Below are 19,096 nucleotides of genomic sequence, written 5' to 3' on the forward strand. Positions count from 1 at the left end.
TTGGGATACTCTTGGCTCTTTTCCAGAGGGAAACCCAGGAAAAAGTTGGGATTTTTTAAATGGATTTTGGGTGTTTTTTCCCAGTAATCCACAAGGAATTTTTCCTTTGCCGCTTCCCGAATTTCTCGCCACGTTGGGAGCGGAATTTTTCCTCTGGAAAAAGGAAAAAAGGGGGGAAAAATCAAAATAAAAAAAGTTTTTTTTTCCTTAGGATGTTCAGGGTTTGGAGATTTGGAATTTTCACTTCGTTTGCAGCTCTGTGGAGGTGTCGGGAAAGCTCCTGGGAGGGGGAGCAGGAAAATGGGCAGGATTTGCTCCTCAGTTCTTCAAAGGTTTATTTTTATTTTTTAGTTTTATTTTTCCTTTTAATTCTTCTCCTTTTTTTCCATTTTTCCCATTAATTTTAATTTTTTTTTCTTTTTAAATTTTATTTTTCCTTTTTTCTTCATTTTTTTATTTTTTATTTTTCCAATTTTCTTTTGGTTTTCCTTTTAATTTCTTTTTAATTTTCCTTCTAATTTTCATCTATTTTTCTCTTTTTTTTCTTCTTTTTTTTTTCTCAGAATTTTTCTTTTATCTCCCTTTTAATTTTTCTTGGGTTGTTTTTTCCTGTTCCTAGTTTTCTGTCTTCCTTTATTTTTTTCTTTTTCATTTTTTGTTTTTCTTTTCCTACCCATTTTTATTTTCCTTTTTGTTTCATTTTTTCTCCACTTTATTTTACTTCCATTTCTTTTAATTTTTTTTATTTTTCTTGTATTTATTTTGATCTTAACCATTTTTCATTTTTTCCACTTTATTTTACTTCTATTTCTTTTAATTTTTTTCATTTTTCTTTTATTTATTTTAATCTTTCCCATTCTTCATTTTTCCATTTTTCGTCCTCTTTTTTTCTCTATTTTTAATTTTTTCCAATTTTTCTGATTTTTTCAATTTTTCTGCTTTTTCCATTTTTCTTTTTCTCCTTGTCTTTTTTTTTTCCAGTTCTAATTTTTTTCCTATTTTTTCATTTATTTCAATTTTTTCCCCCTTTTTTTTTTAATTTTTTCTTCATTTTTTCACATCTCTCTTTTTTTCCATTTTTCTTCATTTTTTCCTTTCCCTTTCACATTTTTCCCATTTCCCCCAACCCTTTCCACTTCTTTTTTTTTCCCCCCGCATATTTCTCCATTTTTATTTTGTTTTGTTTAATTTTATTTTATTTTCCCCCCATTTTTCCTCCTCCCTTCCCCTTCAGTTCCCTCCGGTCCCTCCCGGCTCGTACAGGGTATCAGACATGAATGTGCCTTCAGTGCTCTGCCCTCCGCGCAGAAGCGACCGAAACACCCCGAAACACCCCAAAAATCCCAGACCCGAGAGAAACCCCCGGGATCCCCTCCCGGCGATGCCTTTTCCTTTTCCTCCGGGGCGGGGGCGACTCAATGAGAGAAATCTCAAGGGAAAATGAATACACAAAAATATGGAAAATGGAATTTCCAAAAGCCGCTCCCGGGCGGGAGGAGCCGAGCGGGGCCGGGGCCGGGGCTGGGTCCGGCTGAGGCAGCGCAGAATAAACAGAGTAGTGCAAAAACGCGCCTTGGACTCGTTTTTGGGGGCTTTGGGGGGGTTTTGAAGGCTTTTTAGGGGCTTTTTGGGGGGGGTTTTAGGGGCTTTTTGGGTTGTTTTGTTTCGTTTTTTTTGCAGGGTTTTTTTGGCTTTTTTGGGGGGGGTTTCGAAGGGTTTTTAGGGGCTTTTTTTGGGGTTTTTATTTGGGTTTTTTTTGCGGGGTTTTTCAAGGGATTTTAGGGGCTTTTTGGGGGGGCTTTTGAAGGGTTTTTTGGGGTTTTTTTTTTGTTTTTTTGCAAGGTTTTTTTGGAGGGGGTTTTGAAGAGTTTTTAGGGGCTTTGTTTGGGTTTTATTTTGCCTTTTGAAGGGCATTTTGGGCCCTTCTAAAGACCAGTTTTGGGGGGTTTGGGAGTGCTTTTTTTGGGATTTATTTTGCTTTTTGAAGGGTATTTTGGGTTTGGGGGCCTTTTGGGGGTTTTGTGTGCTTTGTTTTTTGGGAGGGTGTTTTTCTCTTTCCAAGGGGCTTTTTTTTTGGTTATTTGGAACATTTCTGGGGTGGTTTGTTTTACTTTCTTGGGGGTTTTTTTTGTGGGCTTTTCTTGGGCTTTTTTGGAGGTTTTTGGGCTTTTGGAGGAGTGTGGGCTCTTGGAAGGGTTTTTGAGACATTTTTTGAGCTTTTTTTGGGAGTGGGTTGGGGGCTTTGCACTTTTGGCCTTTCCTGAGGGTTTTTATGGGGGCTTTTTGGAGGGTTTTTTGGGCCCGTTTTGTGGGTTTTTGGAAGGCTTTTTGGGCCTGTTTTGGGTTTTTTTTGGAGGCCTTTTTGGGCCTGTTTTGGGGTTTTTTTGGAGGCCTTTTTGGGCCTGTTTTGGGGGTTTTTGGAAGGCTTTTTGGGCCTGTTTTGGGGTTTTTTTGGAGGCCTTTTTGGGCCTGTTTTGGGGGTTTTTGGAAGGCTTTTTGGGCCTGTTTTGGGGTTTTTTTGGAGGCCTTTTTGGGGTGTATCTCAGGGAATTTCCTCCTCAAATCCACCCCTCCTCAATGCCATCACTGCCTGGCCATGGATTGAACTCTTCCAGCATCTTTTGGGATTTCTGAGGGGCTTTTTTTGGGCTGCATCACCAGGAACTTGGTGGTGCTGGAGATCCCAAATTCCTGGGCATCCCGCATTCCCAGAGATCCCAAATTTTGGAGATTTCGGACTCCCCTCTGGAGATTCCCGAATTCCTGAAGATTCGGCTCCATCAGCAGCTCAATCCCAGCCCGATCCCTTTGCCTCGGGATGAATCCCTCATCCCCCACAGCCCCAACGCTGCAGCTCCACCTTCATTAATTAATCAATCAAATTATCAAAGGAACCACCCCTGGACGCTCCTCCAGCTCCACAAAACCCCAGGAAAACCCCGGCCAGGATCCGTTTATTCACCTCCCAGATCAGACATTGAAAACCCGCTTTTATTTTCATTTCCCCCAATTTTTATTTTTAATTTTATTTTAATTTTCCGCGGCGCCTCGTTTCCCGGGAGGCTCTGCCAGGCTGCTGCCCCCGCTCGGAGACGCCGTGGGAGGCGAGCGCCGAGCGCCGGGCGCGCGTTTCCTCTCCGGGGGAGCCGGAGGCGCCAGCGCGGTGTCACCAATGCCATCTGTGCCACCACCCGGCCTGGGGACACGCCGCCGTGCCCGGGACCATTCCTGGGATCATTCCTGGGATCATTCCTGGGATTATTCCCGGATCATTCCTGGGATCATTCCTGGATTTTGGAGCCCTGGAGGTGGCAGCGCGGTGTCAGCGGAGCCATCTGTGCCACCACCCGGCCTGGGGACACGCCGATATTTCCGGGATCATTCCTGGGATCATTCCCGGGATCATTCCTGGGATTATTCCTGGGATCATTCCTGGATTTTGGAGCTCTGGAGGTGCCAGCGCGGTGTCAGCAGTGCCATCTGTGCCACCACCCCGGCCTGGGGACACGCCGATATTCCTGGGACCATTCCTGGGATCATTCCTGGGATTATTCCCGGATCATTCCTGGGATCATTCCTGGATTTTGGAGCCCTGGAGGTGCCAGCGCTGTGTCCCCAGTGCCATCGGTGCCACCACCCCAGGGACATGCCAGGATTATTCCCTGGATAATTCCCTGGATTATTCCCAGGACTGGCACTTCCCAATGCTGATGTGCTGAGCTCCCACCTCAAAGAGTAGGAAAAGCTGATTTTCTTCAGAAAAAGTGGCAGAAATGAGCCAGGAGTGGATTCTGGAGCCTCGGAGGTGACAGCAGCCATCCGTGCCACCACCCCAGCCCAGGGACCTCACTGCCATTCCTGGGATCATCCCGCGTGGATTTATCCAGGAGCCTTTTTCTGGGTCCAGGCCGATGCTCTGAGCCCCCACTCCGAGGGAAAAGCTGATTTTCCTTGGAAAAGGGAAAAACGAGCCAGGAGTGGATTTTGGAGCCTCGGAGGTGCCGTGGGGGCCTCGGGACCTTTCCCCAGGCTGTGTCACCCGGAGGGGACAGGACACCCTGGAGCCGGTGCCACCCTCTGCAATGCGATTTTCCAGCTGAGAAAATGTTGGGAAGAGGGGAAAATGACCCTGGGGGACAGAGGGGCGCTCCCCGTGCTCCCCTTTTCTCCCCGATGGGCTCCATGGAAAACCCAGGGGATCCCGTGGGATGACCCAGCGCTGTCCATGGAGGCGCCGGGAACCCCAAATCCCCCAAATCCGAGGGCAGGGACAATTCCAGCAGCTCCGGCCTGTCCTGCCTGCCTCTGCTCCTCCTCCCGGCCCTGGCACAGCTCCGCTTTGTCCCCAACTCCCGGGGACCCCCTGCGCCCCTCGGGGCGGTCCCCGCACCCATCAGGGCACTCCGGGATGGTTTCCCTTCCAAATTAACTCCCGACCTGACGGAAATCCTTCATTTGCACTTCAAAGCGCTCTGCAGCCGATCCTCGGCGGCTGCGGCCGCTCGGGGCTTTTTGGGGCCCTGATTGCGGCAGATCCGGTCCTGCTGATCCCCGCAGATCCCCGCAGATCCCATCAGATCCCGTCCCTGCGGATCCCATCCCTGCTGATCCCCGCAGATCCCAACCCTGCAGATCCCTGCGGATCCCCGCAGACCCCGACCCTGCAGACCCCGCCCGTCCTGTCCCACCCTCGGGTGCCATTCCGGGCCATTCCCTGCTGGAAATTCCGACGGGAGCGGTCGCCGAGCGCCGGTGCCCCCCCGGCATTGCCCCCCAAAATGTTCCCGGGCTCGCGGTGCGGTTTGAGCTCTCACGGGAGTCCTCGGGGATCTCGGCACCCCTGGGTGGCGCCCCCAGTGCCAGGGCTCTGTCAGAGCCTGGGTCCCCTCCGGGATGCCCAGTCTGCCTTGGGAATCCCAGTTTGGAGCTCCCCGTTTGGGGCTTTGCTGCCTTTGATTCTCCTGCTGGGCCCCAAACCCCGAGCTGCATTTCCCAGCGGTTCCTTTCCCCCCTCGTGCCAGAGCCACGCTCAGCACCAGGATTTCTCCGTGCTGCCATCCCCCAGCTCGGCTTTGGGGCTGGATCCCCCTCAGTGCCCATCCCTGGGGCTGCTCTTTTACCCCCATTGCTCCAGAGGCCTTGGCGGGGATGTTTGGAGGGTCGGGGTCCCACAGATCCCCCCTGGTCCCATCCCTGGGGCTCTGCTCCCCATCCCAGCTCCTCCAGAGGCCTTGGCGGGGATGTTTGGAGGGTCGGGGTCCCACAGATCCCCCCTGGTCCCATCCCCGGGGCTCTGCTCCCCATCCCAGCTCCTCCAGAGGCCTTGGCGGGGATGTTTGGAGGGTCGGGGTCCCTCAGATCCCCCCTGGTCCCATCCCCGGGGCTCTGCTCCCCATCCTGTCCCCTCTGCTGGGGTGGGATGAGGCCCTGGCAGGAATCCTGCGCCACCGGGGTCACTCAGGGCCGTGGGTCTGTCCGCGTGTGGGTCTGTCCGTGCTGTGGGTGATTCCAGGCTCTGTCCTGGGGATCTGTGGTGGCAGTGGCCACACTGAGGGGTCTACAGGGGTCGGTCCATCCGTGCCATCCCAGGCTCTGTCCTGGGGATCTGCGGGCACTGGGGTGGCAGTGACCCCACCCGGGGGTCTGTCCACGCCGTGGGTCCGTCTGTGCCATGCCAGGCTCTGTCCTCGGGCACCGGGCTGGCCGTGACCCCTCCCGGGGGGTTTGTGTGCCCCGGAGCCCCCGGCAGCGGCGGCGAAAGGAGAGCAGCTATTAATAACGCTGCGCACCGGGGAGAAGATGTGAGGATGTGATTCCATCATGGAAGCGGCTCCGGGAACAATTCAGGGAATAAAAAACGTTCGGGCGGGGGGGGAGGGGGGAGCTGGGGGGCGGGGGCAGGGGGGGAGCCCAGCCCCCACCGCGCGGGGCCGCGGCTCCGCCGTGCCGGAGACCCCCGGGATGGAGGGGGGACCCCGGGGCTGGAGAGAGACCCCCGGGATGAGGGGAGACCCCGGGATGAGGGGGAGACCCCCGGGATGAGGGGGAGACCCCGGGGTGAGGGGAGACCCCCGGGATGAGGGGGAGACCCCGGGGTGAGGGGAGACCCCCGACCCCACGACCAGCCTGGGGGGTGCGGGCGGGCACGGGAGGGGCCGGGGGTCGGTGCTGCCCCCCGGGGGTCGGTGCTGCCCCCTCCCGTGGCGGGGGTGTCGGGTCCGGTCCCTGTCCCGCGTTCCCCCCGGAGCCTCCCCGGTACCGGCCGTGCCCCGGGGGGGGCGGCGGGGGGGTCACAGCCCCGGGGGCGGCCCCGGCGCGTGGCGGGGGAGGGGCCGCGGCCGCCCGGTGCCCACGTGGTTCGTCGGTGCCTCCGGAGCGGAAGAAACGGCGGCGGGGCCGGGGCTGCGGCGGGCACCGGGAGCGGCGGCGGGACCGGCGGGGCGGGGACGGAGCCGCATCCCGGCGGCGCCGCCGCAGCGCAGCAGCAGCGCCGGTGAGTGCGGGGCCTGGGCCGGGGGCACCGGGAGCGGCGGGGGGGGCACAGCGGGCAGCCCCCGCCCCACCGGGCCTGTCCTCTCCCGCCGCGGCGCGACCCCGGCCCCGGCCCCGGCCCCCTCTGCCCCCGCCGCCTGCAGCGTCCCCGCCGCGTCCCCACCCGCGGCTCCATCCTCACCCGCGGCTCCATCCTCATCCTCATCCTCACCCCCATCCCCATCCCCATCCCCATCCCCGGCTGGATTCGCACCCTCATCCCCACCCTCATCCCCATCCCCGGTTCCGTGCCCATCTCCGCCCGTGCTTCCATCCCGCTTCCGTCCCCAGCTCCGGCTCCATCTCCATCCCCGGCTCCATCCTCATCCTCATCCCGTCCCGGCTCCGCCCCGCTCCCCTCCTGCGTTTCCGTCCCCGTCCCCCCCCCTGCCCGGCGACCCCCGGCGCGGCCCGGGGGCGTTCGGGGACGGTTCCCGGAGGCTCCGGGGCCGCCGCAGGCCGGACCCCCCCCACTCACCCTACGGCGACCCCCGGCCGCGCTCACCCGCGCTCCGGGCCTGCCTCCGGGGCTCGGGGGCGCGCTCGACGCGTCCCCGTTTCCCCGCCGGTTCTCCCCCGGTCCCACGCCGGTTCCCCGCCCGTTCCACGCCCGCAGCCCTCGCTCGTGGCCGTGGCGGTGCCCCCAACCCCCCCCGGGCCCCCCCGGGCCCCCCCAGCCCCTCAGAACCGGGACAGCCCCGGGGGGGTCCCAGCAATGAGGGGGGGGCAGGGGGGGCTGCCCCAGGCCGGGTCCTGCCCAGCGCATCCTGCGGACCCCAAAAGGGTTTGGGGGGCAAGGCCTGTCCCCAAGCCAGCCCCTGTGGGTGCCCGAGCCCGGCAGCACCCACAGCCTGGCACGCCCCATCCCACCCCATCGCACCCCATCGCACCCCATCCCACCCCATCCCATCCCATCCCACCCCATCGCACCCCATCCCATCCCATCGCACCCCATCGCACCCCATCCCATCCCACCCCATCGCACCCCATCCCACCCCATCGCACCCCATCCCATCCCATCGCACCCCATCGCACCCCATCGCACCCCATCCCACCCCATCGCACCCCATCCCACCCCATCGCACCCCATCCCATCCCATCCCACCCCATCCCATCCCACCCCATCGCACCCCATCGCACCCCATCCCATCCCATCCCACCCCATCGCACCCCATCCCATCCCATCGCACCCCATCCCATCCCATCCCATCCCATCCCACTCCCATTTCCTGTCCCGTCCCCATTCCCGTTCCCATCCCCATCCTCATCCCCATCCCCATTCCCGTTCCTGTTCCCGGTCCCTTCCCCATCCCCATTCTCGTTCCCAGTCCCATCCCCGTTCCCACCGGAGCCCTGAGCCGGCCGAGCCCTCCGGCAGTGTCCCAGTCCCGGGGAGCCGCAGCCGCATTTCTGCTCATTTCCCAAACCCCATTTCTGCTCATTTCCCAAACCCCATTTCTGCTTTCCCCCAGGCATTTTCAGCCTCGAGGAGGGCCCGGGAGCGCGGAGGGAGCGGCGGGGACCCCGCCTGGACCCCGATGAGAGCGGCTCCGGCTCCCGGCGATCCCCTCGGGCCGATGTCCGGAGCTCCCGCACCTGACACGCCAGTGACATGCCTGTGACACACCTGTGACACGCTGTGACACGCCTGTGACACACCAGTGACACGCCAGTGACACACCAGTGACATGCCTGTGACACACCTGTGACACGCCAGTGACACGCTGTGACACGCCAGTGACACGCCTGCGCCAGCCTGTGCCAGCCTGTGCCCCCGCAGCCCTGCCCAGCCCGCGCCGCTCCGCCCCGCGCCTGGGGCCCGCTGCAAGGCAGGTGTCCGGGGAAACTGAGGCACGGCACGCCGGGGGGCAGCGGGGCCGGCCCGGGGGGCTCCGGGCAGGGCTGGGGACACAGAGGGTCCGGTCACAGCGGTGCCCCCATCGACAGGGCCTGGGACAGCCCAGGGCCCCGCGGATCCTCATTTGGGGGTCCCCAGAGCTCGGGGAGTCTCATCCTGGCTTCGGGGGTGCCTCAGTTTCCCCAGGGGGGATGGCGGTGCCCTCCCTGCCCGAGCAGAGCTGAGTCCCCTCTGTCACCACCCCGGGGGGGGATTTAAGACCCCTGGCCCGCGGTTTATTCCCCTCGGGACCCCCGGCCGGGGGATACCAGCAGGGCCGCGCTGTCCCCGGCCCCACCAGCGGCTCGAGGGGGCCGCGCTGTCCCCTCCCCGTCCCCTGCAGGGCTCTGCTCCCTCCGCAGCCTCGGGCCATGAATGATTCGTGCGGCGGCGCCAAGCAGAGCTCTGCCAGGGCTGCGCCTGCCCGGGACAGGGGCCAGGGGGACCCCGGGCAGGGCTGGGGACAGTGACAGGGGCCAGGGGGACACCGGAGGGCTGGGGACAGTGACAGGGGCCAGGGGGACCCCGGGCAGGGCTGGGGACAGTGACAGGGGCCAGGGGGACACCGGAGGGCTGGAGACAGTGACAGGAGCCAGGGGGACACCGGGCAGGGCTGGGGACAGTGACAGGGGCCAGGGGGACCCCGGGCAGGGCTGGGGACAGTGACAGGGGCCAGGGGGACACCGGAGGGGCTGGGGACAGGGGACAGTGACAGGGGCCAGGGGGACACCGGGCAGGGCTGGGGACAGTGACAGGGGCCAGGGGGACACCGGAGGGGCTGGGGACAGGGGACAGTGACAGGGGCCAGGGGGACCCCGGGCAGGGCTGGGGACAGTGACAGGGGCCAGGGGGACACCGGAGGGCTGGGGACAGTGACAGGGGCCAGGGGGACACCGGAGGGGCTGGGGACAGTGACAGGAGCCAGGAGGACCCCGGGCAGGGCTGGGGACAGTGACAGGGGCCCGGTGGCTCCCGGGCAGGGCAGGGGACAGTGACAGGGGCCCGGTGGCTCCGGGCCGAGCACAGCTCCGGTATTTAGGGCACGGTGCGCGGCGTGGGAGGCCGGAGCAGCTCGCGTGCGGCACCGGCCGCTATTTCTGGTGCTCGTTCCCCCGAGGGGACGGCGGCAATGTCACCGTGTCCCCCCGGGGGGCTCTCTGCTCCCACCCTGGTGCTGACGGAGCCGGGGGGTGTCAGGGCCTCTGTCCCCTCTTTTGCTGCTGGGGACAGAGGTGATGGCACGGCATGGCCAGTGTCCCCTTGTCACCCCCGGGACAGCGCGGGGTTGGAGCTGCTGCTGGGACTGTCCCCGGGTGCCACTGAGCTCCCACAGGCCCTGCCCTGGCTGTGTCACCACCCTGGTGTCCCCAGAGCCCCAGTGCTGCCCCGGCTGTGCCACCACCCCGCTGTCCCCAGCATTGCCCCAGCTGTGTCCCCACCCCGCTGTCCCCAGCATTGCCCCGGCTGTGTCCCCACCCTGCTGTCCCCAGCATTGCCCCGGCTGTGTCCCCACCCCTCTGTCCCCAGCATTGCCCCGGCTGTGTCCCCACCCCGCTGTCCCCAGCGCTGCCCTGCCCCGGTGTCACCCGCGTGTCCCCGCAGGCAGGACATGGACTCCATGTTCGAGGACGACATCAGCATCCTGACGCAGGAGGCGCTGGGGCCGGACGAGGACTGGCTGGACAGCCCCAACACCGACCTGTCGGGCGAGATGTGCTCGGCCTCGCACTTCGCCCTCATCACCGCCTACGACGACATCAAGAACCGGCTCACGGGGCTCGAGAGGGAGAACTCCACGCTCAAGCGCCGCCTCAAGATGTACGAGGTCAAGGTGAGGGGTCTGGGGGCTCCGGGGGGCGCGTGGGGCCGGGGGGACCCCGCTGACCGCCCGCCCCGTGGCCACAGTACCCCCTGATCGGCGAGTTCGGCGAGGAGCACATCTTCTCCCTCTACGAGGCCAAGGAGAACTCGCTGCTCAAGAGCGAGAAGGCGTCGCTGCAGCAGCAGCTCAACCAGTTCCAGCACGAGGTGAGGGGGGCAGGGGGCCTGGGGGGGCCTGGGGGGGCTCTGGGGGGTCCCCGAGCCGGCCACCACCCCCAAACCCACCCCCGAACCCCCCCACTCCCCCCTGCAGCTGCAGAAGAGCAAAGAGCGGGAGGAGCAGCTGGAGGAGATGATCCAGGCCTACGAGAAGCTGTGCGTGGAGAAGGCGGACCTGGAGACGGAGCTGGGAGAGATGGTGGGTGACGGCCACCAGCAGGGGACAGCGGGTCCCTGTCCCTTCTCCAGCACAGCTCCGGGCCCGTGGTGTCCCCGTCCTTGGGGCTGCAGGGCTTCGGGGTGTTTGGGCCGCGTTGGGGTTTTAGGGATGCTCGGGTTTACCCATCTCCCCTGGCCCCCTGTGAGGCTCCGGTGTCCCCCGGGCGCTCCCCTTTCCCTGCCACGCCACTGTCCCCAGATCGATCCCACTCCAAAAAGCGACCCCAAAATCCTCCTGTGCCGGGCTGGGGGGCAGCAGAGCCCCGGGGCGCGGCCGAGGCTCAGCCCCGTCCCCTGCGTCCCCTCCCCGAGCAGCGGGCGCTGGTGGAGACGCACCTGAGCCGCATCCGGAGCCTGGAGCAGCAGCTGCGGCAGCGCGACGGCGGCGCCTTCCCCGGGCTGGGCGCCCCGGACGTGCCGTTCATGGCCCTGCACGCCGGCCCCGGGCTGGGCCACGGTGAGCCGCCCCCTCCCCGCCCCGCCGCGCCCCCCGCGGCCCCGGGGCTGAGCCGAGCCGTGCCCGCAGGGCTGGAGCGCGCCGCGGGCTGGCCGAGCCGCGGGCTGGAGGCCGAGCTGGAGGCGGCGCGCCAGGAGAACCAGCGCGCCCAGCACCGCGAGGAGCAGCTCAAGGCCGAGTGCGAGCGGCTGCAGGCCGAGCTCAAACACCTGCAGGAGCGCCGCGAGCAGGTGCGGGGCGGGGCGGGACCGGCTGGGGTGGGCGGGGGTGGGAGGGGGAATGGGGCAGGGTCTGACCCCAAAAACCCCCTAACCTCCTTTTGTGATGGGAAGTGTCTGGGAGGGGGAATGGGGCAGGGTCTGACCCCACAGGGCCCCTCATTCCCATATGTGGGGTTTGGGTGCTGGGAGGTGTCTGGGAGCAGGTTCAGGGCAGGGTCTGACCCCTTGGGACCCCTCATTCCCATATGTGGGGTTTGGGTGCTGGGAGGTGTCTGGGAGCAGGCAATGGGGCAGGGTCTGACCCCTTGGGACCCCTCATTCCCATATGTGGGGTTTGGGTGGTGGGAGGTGTCTGGGAGCAGGTTCAGGGCAGGGTCTGACCCCACAGGGCCCCTCATTCCCATATGTGGGGTTTGGGTGCTGGGAGGTGTCTGGGAGCAGGCAATGGGGCAGGGTCCCCCCTCGGGCCCCCCGTGCCCGGTGCTGGTGCTGAGGGGGCTCTGCTGTCCCCAGGAGCAGTCGGAGCGGGACATGGCCTGGGTGAAGAAGGTGGGCGACGACCAGTAAGTGCTGGGAGGGGACTGGAGGGGACTGGGGGGAGCAGGGGGGGTGGGGACACACGGGACGGGCTGTGGGGCACGGCGGCCGCCCCACACCTCTGCACGGGGGGTTCCCCGCATTGAAGCGCTGCAATGGGGGGGAACCCGCACCCCAAAATCACCAACTGCGCCCCGGGGGCTTGGGGCTGAGCGGGGCTGCGGGCGTGGGATGCCCGGGGCCCGGTGTCCGGTCCCGGTGTCCGTGCACTATCCCTGTGTCCGGTCCCGGTGTCCGTGCGCTGTCCCGGTGCCCGGTCCCCGTGTCCGTGCGCTGTCCCGGTGTCCGTGCGCCGTCCCGGTGCCCGGTGTGGGCTCGGCGCTGCCTCCAGAGGGCACTGACGGCTCGCGGCTGCCGAGAGAGCGGCACCGAGCGGCGCCGAGCGGCGCGGGGGCAGTCACGGTTTCCCCGGAACCCCCCTAAAGCCCCCGAGGTCTCACGGTGTCACCGGGGCGGGGGCGCTGTCCCCGCTGTCCCCACGGCGGGCGGTGACAGCGGCCCGAGCTGCGGACGGATGGGAGGTGACACCGGGAAGGGGCTCGGGCGCCGTTTCGGGGCCGGCTCCGGCCCCTCCCGCTCCGGAGGTGTTGGGAGCTGTCGCCGTTTCTGTCGCCCCGGTGCAGATCAGAGCCGGGGGACCCGGGGGGAGCTCCCGCCTCTCCCTTCCCCTCCTGAATTCCCTCCATTTCCATCAATTCCCTCATTTCCATCAATTCCCTCATTTCCATCAAATTCCGTCACCCGAGCTCACCCCCAGATCGCTCCCACCCCTTTCCCGCAACACCCACGGAGATGAAAACTCCCAAATATCTCCATTAACCGATCACCCAAATCTTTGTTTTAAGCCCAAATTCACCACGCAGGGACGGGGAAACTGAGGCAGGGCTGGCTGCTCACCCCCTCCCCGGGCACAGCTTTTCCCTGCGCGCTCTTTTCGTGCCGATTCAGCTCTTTTGTGTCACCTGCTTCTCTCCGCCACTGCTCTTTTGGGTGTGAAAAGCGCCTTATCGGCGTTTTCCATCTCCGGCTGATTTTCTGGTGCTTCTGCCGCGCTGTGCTCGGGGCGGGGGTCCCCCCGCGTCCCGATCTTCCTTTGTTTTGGTTTGTTTTCTGAGGTTTTGTCTTTTTTGGCTTTCTCAGCTCGCGGTTATTCCCTCTTGCCCTCCCTCCCGAGAAAAACCAGGAGCCAAATCTTGAGGAAAGCCCTGGAAAGAGCAGGGTGGGGATTTGGGGGTCAGACCACCCCTCCCACTTCCCCGCCCCGCGTTTTTGGGGAGATTGTGTGGGTTTTAATGCCTCTTGCACCCATGGGTGCCAATGCCGGGCACGTCCCCACCCCTGGCTGCGCCAGCTCTGCAGCAAAAGGGGCCTGGGGGACACAAAGGTGACATCCTGTGGGTGTCCCCTGAGCGTTTTGTTTTTCTTTTCCTCCTTTTCCTCCTTTTCCTTCTTCTCCTTCTTCTCCTTCTTTTCCTCCTTTTCTTACTTTTCTTTCCCCTCCTTTTCCTTTTCTTCTTCACCTCTCTATTTTCATTTTTTTTCTCTCTGTTCTTTTCCTCCTTCCCCCCTCGCTCTTTCCCCTCCTCTCCCTCACCCCTTTCCTCACTTTCCCCTTCTCCCGCTCCTTTCCCACCTCTCCGGGCCGCGGTGCCCGGGGGCGCGGCGGGCCCGGCGCTGTCAGCCGCGGTTACGGCGGCGGCTCCGGTGCCCGCGGTGTCACAGCGGCGGCTCCGGTGCCCGCGGTGTCACAGCGGCTCAGCGGCACCGAGCGGGGACGGCCGAGCCCCGGCCCCGCGGCTCCTCTCTCCCCCGAACGGCTCGGAAAGCGACACCGACCTGGGGCAGAATTGACGGTTCTGGCAGCGCTTCCGAGCGGGGGGAGCCGCGCCCGCCGCGCCCCGGCTGCTCCGGGGCGGGTCCGCGGCCGCAGCTTCTCCCTTCGGAGTCAGAAAAGTGAATTTGGGTGGGCCTGAGTTGGTTCTGGGGGTCCCCGGGGCTGTGTCACCCGCAGAGCCGGCGTGTCCCCTTTGGGAATTGTCCTCTGGATCGGGACAATTGTCCTCGGAACTGGCCGGGGTGGAGAGAGGGAACCTCAGACACCCTGAGGTGGCTTTTCCTCATTCTGGGCCATTATTTCCCTCCCTTTCCTGGAGGAATGCTGGCAGCACCATCCAGGGAGCATCCCCAGACCTTTTTTAGTTGTATTTATTAAAAAACCAAACCAAAACCAAACAAATCAAAATTCCAGGGGGGAGGTCAAGCCCTGCCGAAGGATTCCACCCCTGCTGGAGGATTTAACCCCCGCTGCAGGATTTAACCCCCGCTGCAGGATTTAACCCCTCCCGAGGGATTCAAGGGGATCCAATCCCCGCTGAAGGGTTTCTCCCTTTGCCCCCTTTGCCCCTCGCAGGGTGAACCTGGCTCTGGCCTACACGGAGCTGACGGAGGAGCTGTGCCGCCTGCGCAACCTCAGCTCGCTGCAGAGCCAGATCCTGCGGGCGCTGCTGCAGGACAAGAGCCTCAACGGGGGTAAGGGGGACCTGCCGGGCAGGGGTGGGGGCACAAACACCGGGAAATGGGTGGGTGGGCTGTCCTGTGGGTGGGAGTGAGCTCCGGTGGGTGTCGGTGCCCAGGGGTGCCCAGCCCTGGGAGTGTCCCACAGCAAGGGGGTCCCTAGGTGGGTGTATCTGGGAGTATCCATCCCAAAATATCCACACCTGGGAGCATCCATACCTGGGAGTGTCCCATCCCTAGAACATCATCCCTGGGAATGTCCCATCCCAAAAACATCCATAATTGGGAGCATCCATACTTGGGAGTATCCATCCCAAAATATCCATCCCTGGGAATGTCCCATCCCAAAACCATCGCTAATTGGGAGCATACATTCTTGGGAGCATCCATCCCAAAGCAGCCATACCTGGGAGCCTCCCAATCCCAAAATTCTCCCATGCCTGGGAGCATCCATAACTGGGAGCGTCTCATTCCAAAACATCCATACCTGGGAGCATCCATATGTGGGATCATCCACACCTGGGAATGTCCCGTTCCAAACCCATCCACAACTGGGAGTATCCATCCCAAAACATCCATCCCTGGGACCATCCATCCCTGGCTGCATCCCCCCCAGAACCTGCCATCCCTCTGGGGGCCCCCACAGCCGCATCCTTCCACTCCTCCCTCTGGGATGCCCCAGGATGTCAAGGCACATTTTCCACCTTTTCCCCATTTCCGCACTTCCCGAGCCGCGGCGCTAACCCGGCGCGTTTCCCGCGCGTCCCCGTTGTCCCGCGCCAGGCCAGCGCCACTCGCCGCTGTCGCAGTGCCACTCGCCGCTGTCGCAGTGCCACTCTCCGGCCCAGCAGCGCCGCTCGCCCGCCCCGCAGTGCCCCTCGCCCGTTCCCCCGGGCCGCCCGCAGTGCCAATCGCCCGCCCTGCAGCGCCGCTCGCCGGGACCCCCGAGCCAATCCCCGGCCCAGCAGCGCCGCTCGCCCGCGCCCGGCCCGTGCCAGTCGCCGGCCCAGCAGCGCCGCTCGCCGGTGCCGCCGCCCAGCCCGTCCCCGGGCCCGCAGCGCCGCTCGCCCGCGCCGCCGCCGCCGCCCTGCCCGGCCCCGGGGTCCCCGCACCGCCCGCCCGCCGTGGAGCTGCCCTACGCCAAGCCCTCGAGCCGCCACATCAAGGCCGGCTTCCAGGGCCGCCGCAGCTACTCGGAGGTGACCAACGTGGCGCTGTACCAGCAGCAGAGCCGCTCGCTCTGGCTGCAGCCCGAGGCCTCCACGCTGCCCAAGCACCGGCCCTACGGCGAGCTCTACCTGGGGGCCGCGGGGGCCCCGCTGAGCGCCCACGAGCCCTTCGAGGAGCACGTCCGCTTCGAGAAGCAGTCGTCGGACGAGGAGGAGTGGGCGCTGCCCAGCCCGCCCAGCCCCGAGGCCGGCGCCATCCGCTGCGCCTCCTTCTGCGCCGGCTTCCCCGCGCCCGACGCCGACGCCGCGCACCGGACGGCGGCCGCCTACGCCCGCGCCGAGCACGCCCAGTCCTGGCCTTCCATCAACGTAAGGAGGGGCCCCCCGATGTCCCCGCGGGGTTTGGGGTGGGTTTGATCGAGGGAACCCCCCCGGCGCGGGGGTACCCCGCGGAGAGGTGGCGTGCCTCAGTTTCCCCGTTTGGCTGGGGGCGCAGGGGGGGTCTGGGGGTGGCAGAGGGGATGTGGCACCGCGGGGGTCTCAGCGCCGCCCGCGTCCCCGCAGCTGCTGCTGGAGACGGTGGACTCGGAGGTGCGGAGCTGCCCGCTGTGCCAGCTGGCCTTCCCCATCGGGTACCCGGACGATGCCCTGGTCAAACACATCGACTCGCACCTGGAGAACAGCAAGATCTGAGCCTCGCCCCCCTCCCCGCCTCTGGATGCTGCATGGAAACACACCGGGAGCGCCCGCCTCCCGAAATACCTCCGAGTCTTCAGTAGCTACGGAAAGACTGAGCCCCCCCGGCCCCACCAGAGCCCCCCGGAGCCCCCGGCCCGCTCCGAGCGGGTTCACCCCCCGTGCCAGGGGTACCGGGGTCACTCACCCAGGGCCCCCCAGAGCCCCCGGCCCGCTCGGAGAGGGTCCATCCCCACCCGCCCCACTCCCGTGCCAGGCTCGGGTGCTCCAGGGTCACGCCGTGCCAGGCGGTGGCCGCAGGGACCCGTGTGTCCCCCTGGGTGTCCTCTGTCCCCTCGAGTGTCGCTGCTCGATCTCAGGGAGGGTCCGAGGGGCCGAGCCCCCAGGAAGCAGGAGAGGGGAGGGGAGGGGAGGGGGCCGCCCCTGCCCCTGCCCGAGGGGTCCCGGGTGGGGCCGGGGGTGGGAGCGGGGGCAGCTGCTCGTCCTCGGTCCCTTTGCCTCGTCCCGCCGGTCCGAGCATCCTTCCGCTCTTTTACACTAAAAGCGCCCCCACCCCTCAAATTGCCCCCTCCCCACAACGATGCTGCTGAGAAACGAGCCCGGAGGAGCAGCACGGACCCCCCCCAGCCCCCCAACATTGCACTGGGCTCCCTGGGGCTTCCCCGACCCCCCCCCGCGCGGCGTGGGGACAGCGCAGCCCCCCGGCAGCCCCCAGACCCTGCTTTAAGGGGGCTGCAGGCGGCTGCGCACCCCGAGCCCCCCGGCAGCCCCCAGACCCCGCTCGAACGGGGGCTGCAGGCGGCCGCTCTCCCCGAGCCCCCCGCCCCGGCACCCCCGGCCCCCCACGTTCGATCTACCTCAAAGCCGCCGGGAGGGGGGGGCGCAGCGCTGTCCCCTCCCCGGCCGCTCGCGCTGCATGTCCCCCCCGTGTCACAGCGCACACCCCCCACCCACCCACCCACCCACAGCGCCGGGACCCCCGGAACGAGGGACCCGCCCTCGCTGCGACCCCCGACTCAATAAAACCCGCCCGGAACGCCTCGGGGGGGGCGGGGGCGTCTCCTTCTGGGGGTCCTGGGGGGAGAGAGGGGGTCCGGCTGGAGGTGTCCCCCCGGGGATGGGGCTGGGGTAGGGGGGCCCTGGGGGTGCAGGTTTGGGGTCCCTGGGGTGAAGGTTTGGGGGTCCCTGGGAGTGACAGGTTTGGGGTCCCTGTGGGTGACAGGTTTGGGGGTCCCTGGGGGTGACAGGTTTGGGGTCCTGGGGGTGGCAGGTTTGGGGTTCTGGGGGTGAAGGTTTGGGGGTCCCTGAGGGTGACAGGTTTGGGGTCCTGGGGGTGAAGGTTTGGGGGTCCTGCAGCTCCCGGCCCGTTCGGGGCTGCCTGGGCAGGTCGGTGACACAGAGCGGGACAATCGGAGCAAAGCCAGAGCTCGGCGGGCTCGGGGTGACAGGAGGGACACGGCCACACCCGGGGAAGGGGGGCGATGGATGGCGGGGGGGCTCTCCCGGGTTTCTGGGGGGCTCTGGGCAGGGGGATCTGTCCGTCCCTGCTCTGTTGTTGGGGGTCCCACTCCCCCTCTGTTGCTGGGGGGCCGGGCCAGCGCTGCGGGACCCCCGGGCAGGGGCAGAGCCCGGGGGGGTCCCAGCCCGGCCCCCGGCCCGGCCCGGCCCCAGCAGGTGCGAGGGCGCTCCCAGCTGCGGGCCGATGGTGCGAAGGAGATAAGCGCGTGCCGCGGCCTTATCGGCGCCGCATCGCCGCCTGTGCCCGGGCCCGGGGCAGGAAGAGCCGGAGCAGCCCCTGCCCGCCCTCCATTCCCTCCCATCCCCCGCCCCCGGGGGGCACCGGCAGCCCCGGCGGGGCCGGGGGGCGCGGGCACAGCCGGGGGCCTCGGGGACACCCCCATAGGGACGGGTCCCCATAAGGACGCGTGGGGACCCCGAGCCGTGCGGGGCCGTGCGGAGCCGTGCCCAGCCGGGACCGGGAGCGCTGGGACGGGGCCGCACCGGGAGCGGGGCCGCAGCGGGGCCGGGGCCGCAGCGGGGACGGGGCCGCAGCGGGGCCGGGACCGGGAGCGCTGGGACGGGGCCGCAGCGGGGACGGCGCCGCAGCGGGGCCTCCCCGCGATCGGGGGGGGCCCGGCCCCACCTTCCCCCCCGGATTTTCTCTCTTTTTTTGAAATCACGTGATAAATGCCAAGCGGCGCTGCCGTTACTCATCCCGGCACCCTCCCGGCCCCGCTTTCCCCCGGGGGCGGCCGCCGCTGACTCAGGGCCCGCCGGGCTCCCCCCGGCACCGCGGGGACCCCCCCGGGCCCCCGCAAACCGCGGTCCCTTCAGGAGGTGCCACCTGCGGCAGCAGCGTCCCCGCCGCGCTCCAGTGAGTCTGGGGGCTCCCAGCGCCCCAAAACCGCCGCCGGGGGCTCCCCGTGCTCCCGGGGGTCCCGGGGCTCTCCCTGCTATGGGGGGTCCCGGGGCTCCCCGTGCTCCCGGGGGTCCCGGGGGGCTCGCTGGCCGTGGCTCGGGGCGGCGCTGCCCCTTTTGTCACCTCCCGCCATCGGGGCGGGGGCGCAGCACCCCCTCCGTGCCCCGTGGGGACCCCCCGGCCCCGTGGGGAGGCTCTGAGCCCCCCCGGTGTGAGAGGGAGGCAGCGGCTCCCACGGCCGCCCCCGTGCCTCAGTTTCCCTTTGCCACCCGCCGGCTCCGCTGCCCGCTGCGGGGGGAAGTGGGGGTGTCCGGGGGGGCGTTGGTGGCCCCGTTT

At 65.2% G+C, this 19,096-nt stretch overlaps 1 protein-coding gene across 1 annotated transcript; it reads left to right on the forward strand.

The window, feature by feature from the left end:
- The first annotated feature begins 8,281 nt into the window (after positions 1 to 8,281).
- Positions 8,282 to 16,470, forward strand: TBKBP1 (TBK1 binding protein 1). Its single transcript, XM_054286491.1, has 10 exons — positions 8,282 to 8,364; positions 10,035 to 10,259; positions 10,334 to 10,456; positions 10,563 to 10,667; positions 11,003 to 11,144; positions 11,214 to 11,374; positions 11,879 to 11,928; positions 14,373 to 14,491; positions 15,260 to 16,014; positions 16,210 to 16,470. Exons 2-10 carry the CDS (start codon positions 10,038 to 10,040, stop codon positions 16,336 to 16,338), a joined length of 1,806 nt encoding a protein of 601 aa, XP_054142466.1. The 5' UTR covers positions 8,282 to 8,364; positions 10,035 to 10,037; the 3' UTR covers positions 16,339 to 16,470.
- Positions 16,471 to 19,096: the final 2,626 nt, after the last annotated feature.

Source organism: Melozone crissalis, unplaced genomic scaffold (assembly GCF_028551555.1).
Source record: "Melozone crissalis strain CALT ecotype California unplaced genomic scaffold, PUWL_Pcris_2 ptg000048l_1, whole genome shotgun sequence".
Taxonomy (NCBI): domain Eukaryota; kingdom Metazoa; phylum Chordata; class Aves; order Passeriformes; family Passerellidae; genus Melozone; species Melozone crissalis.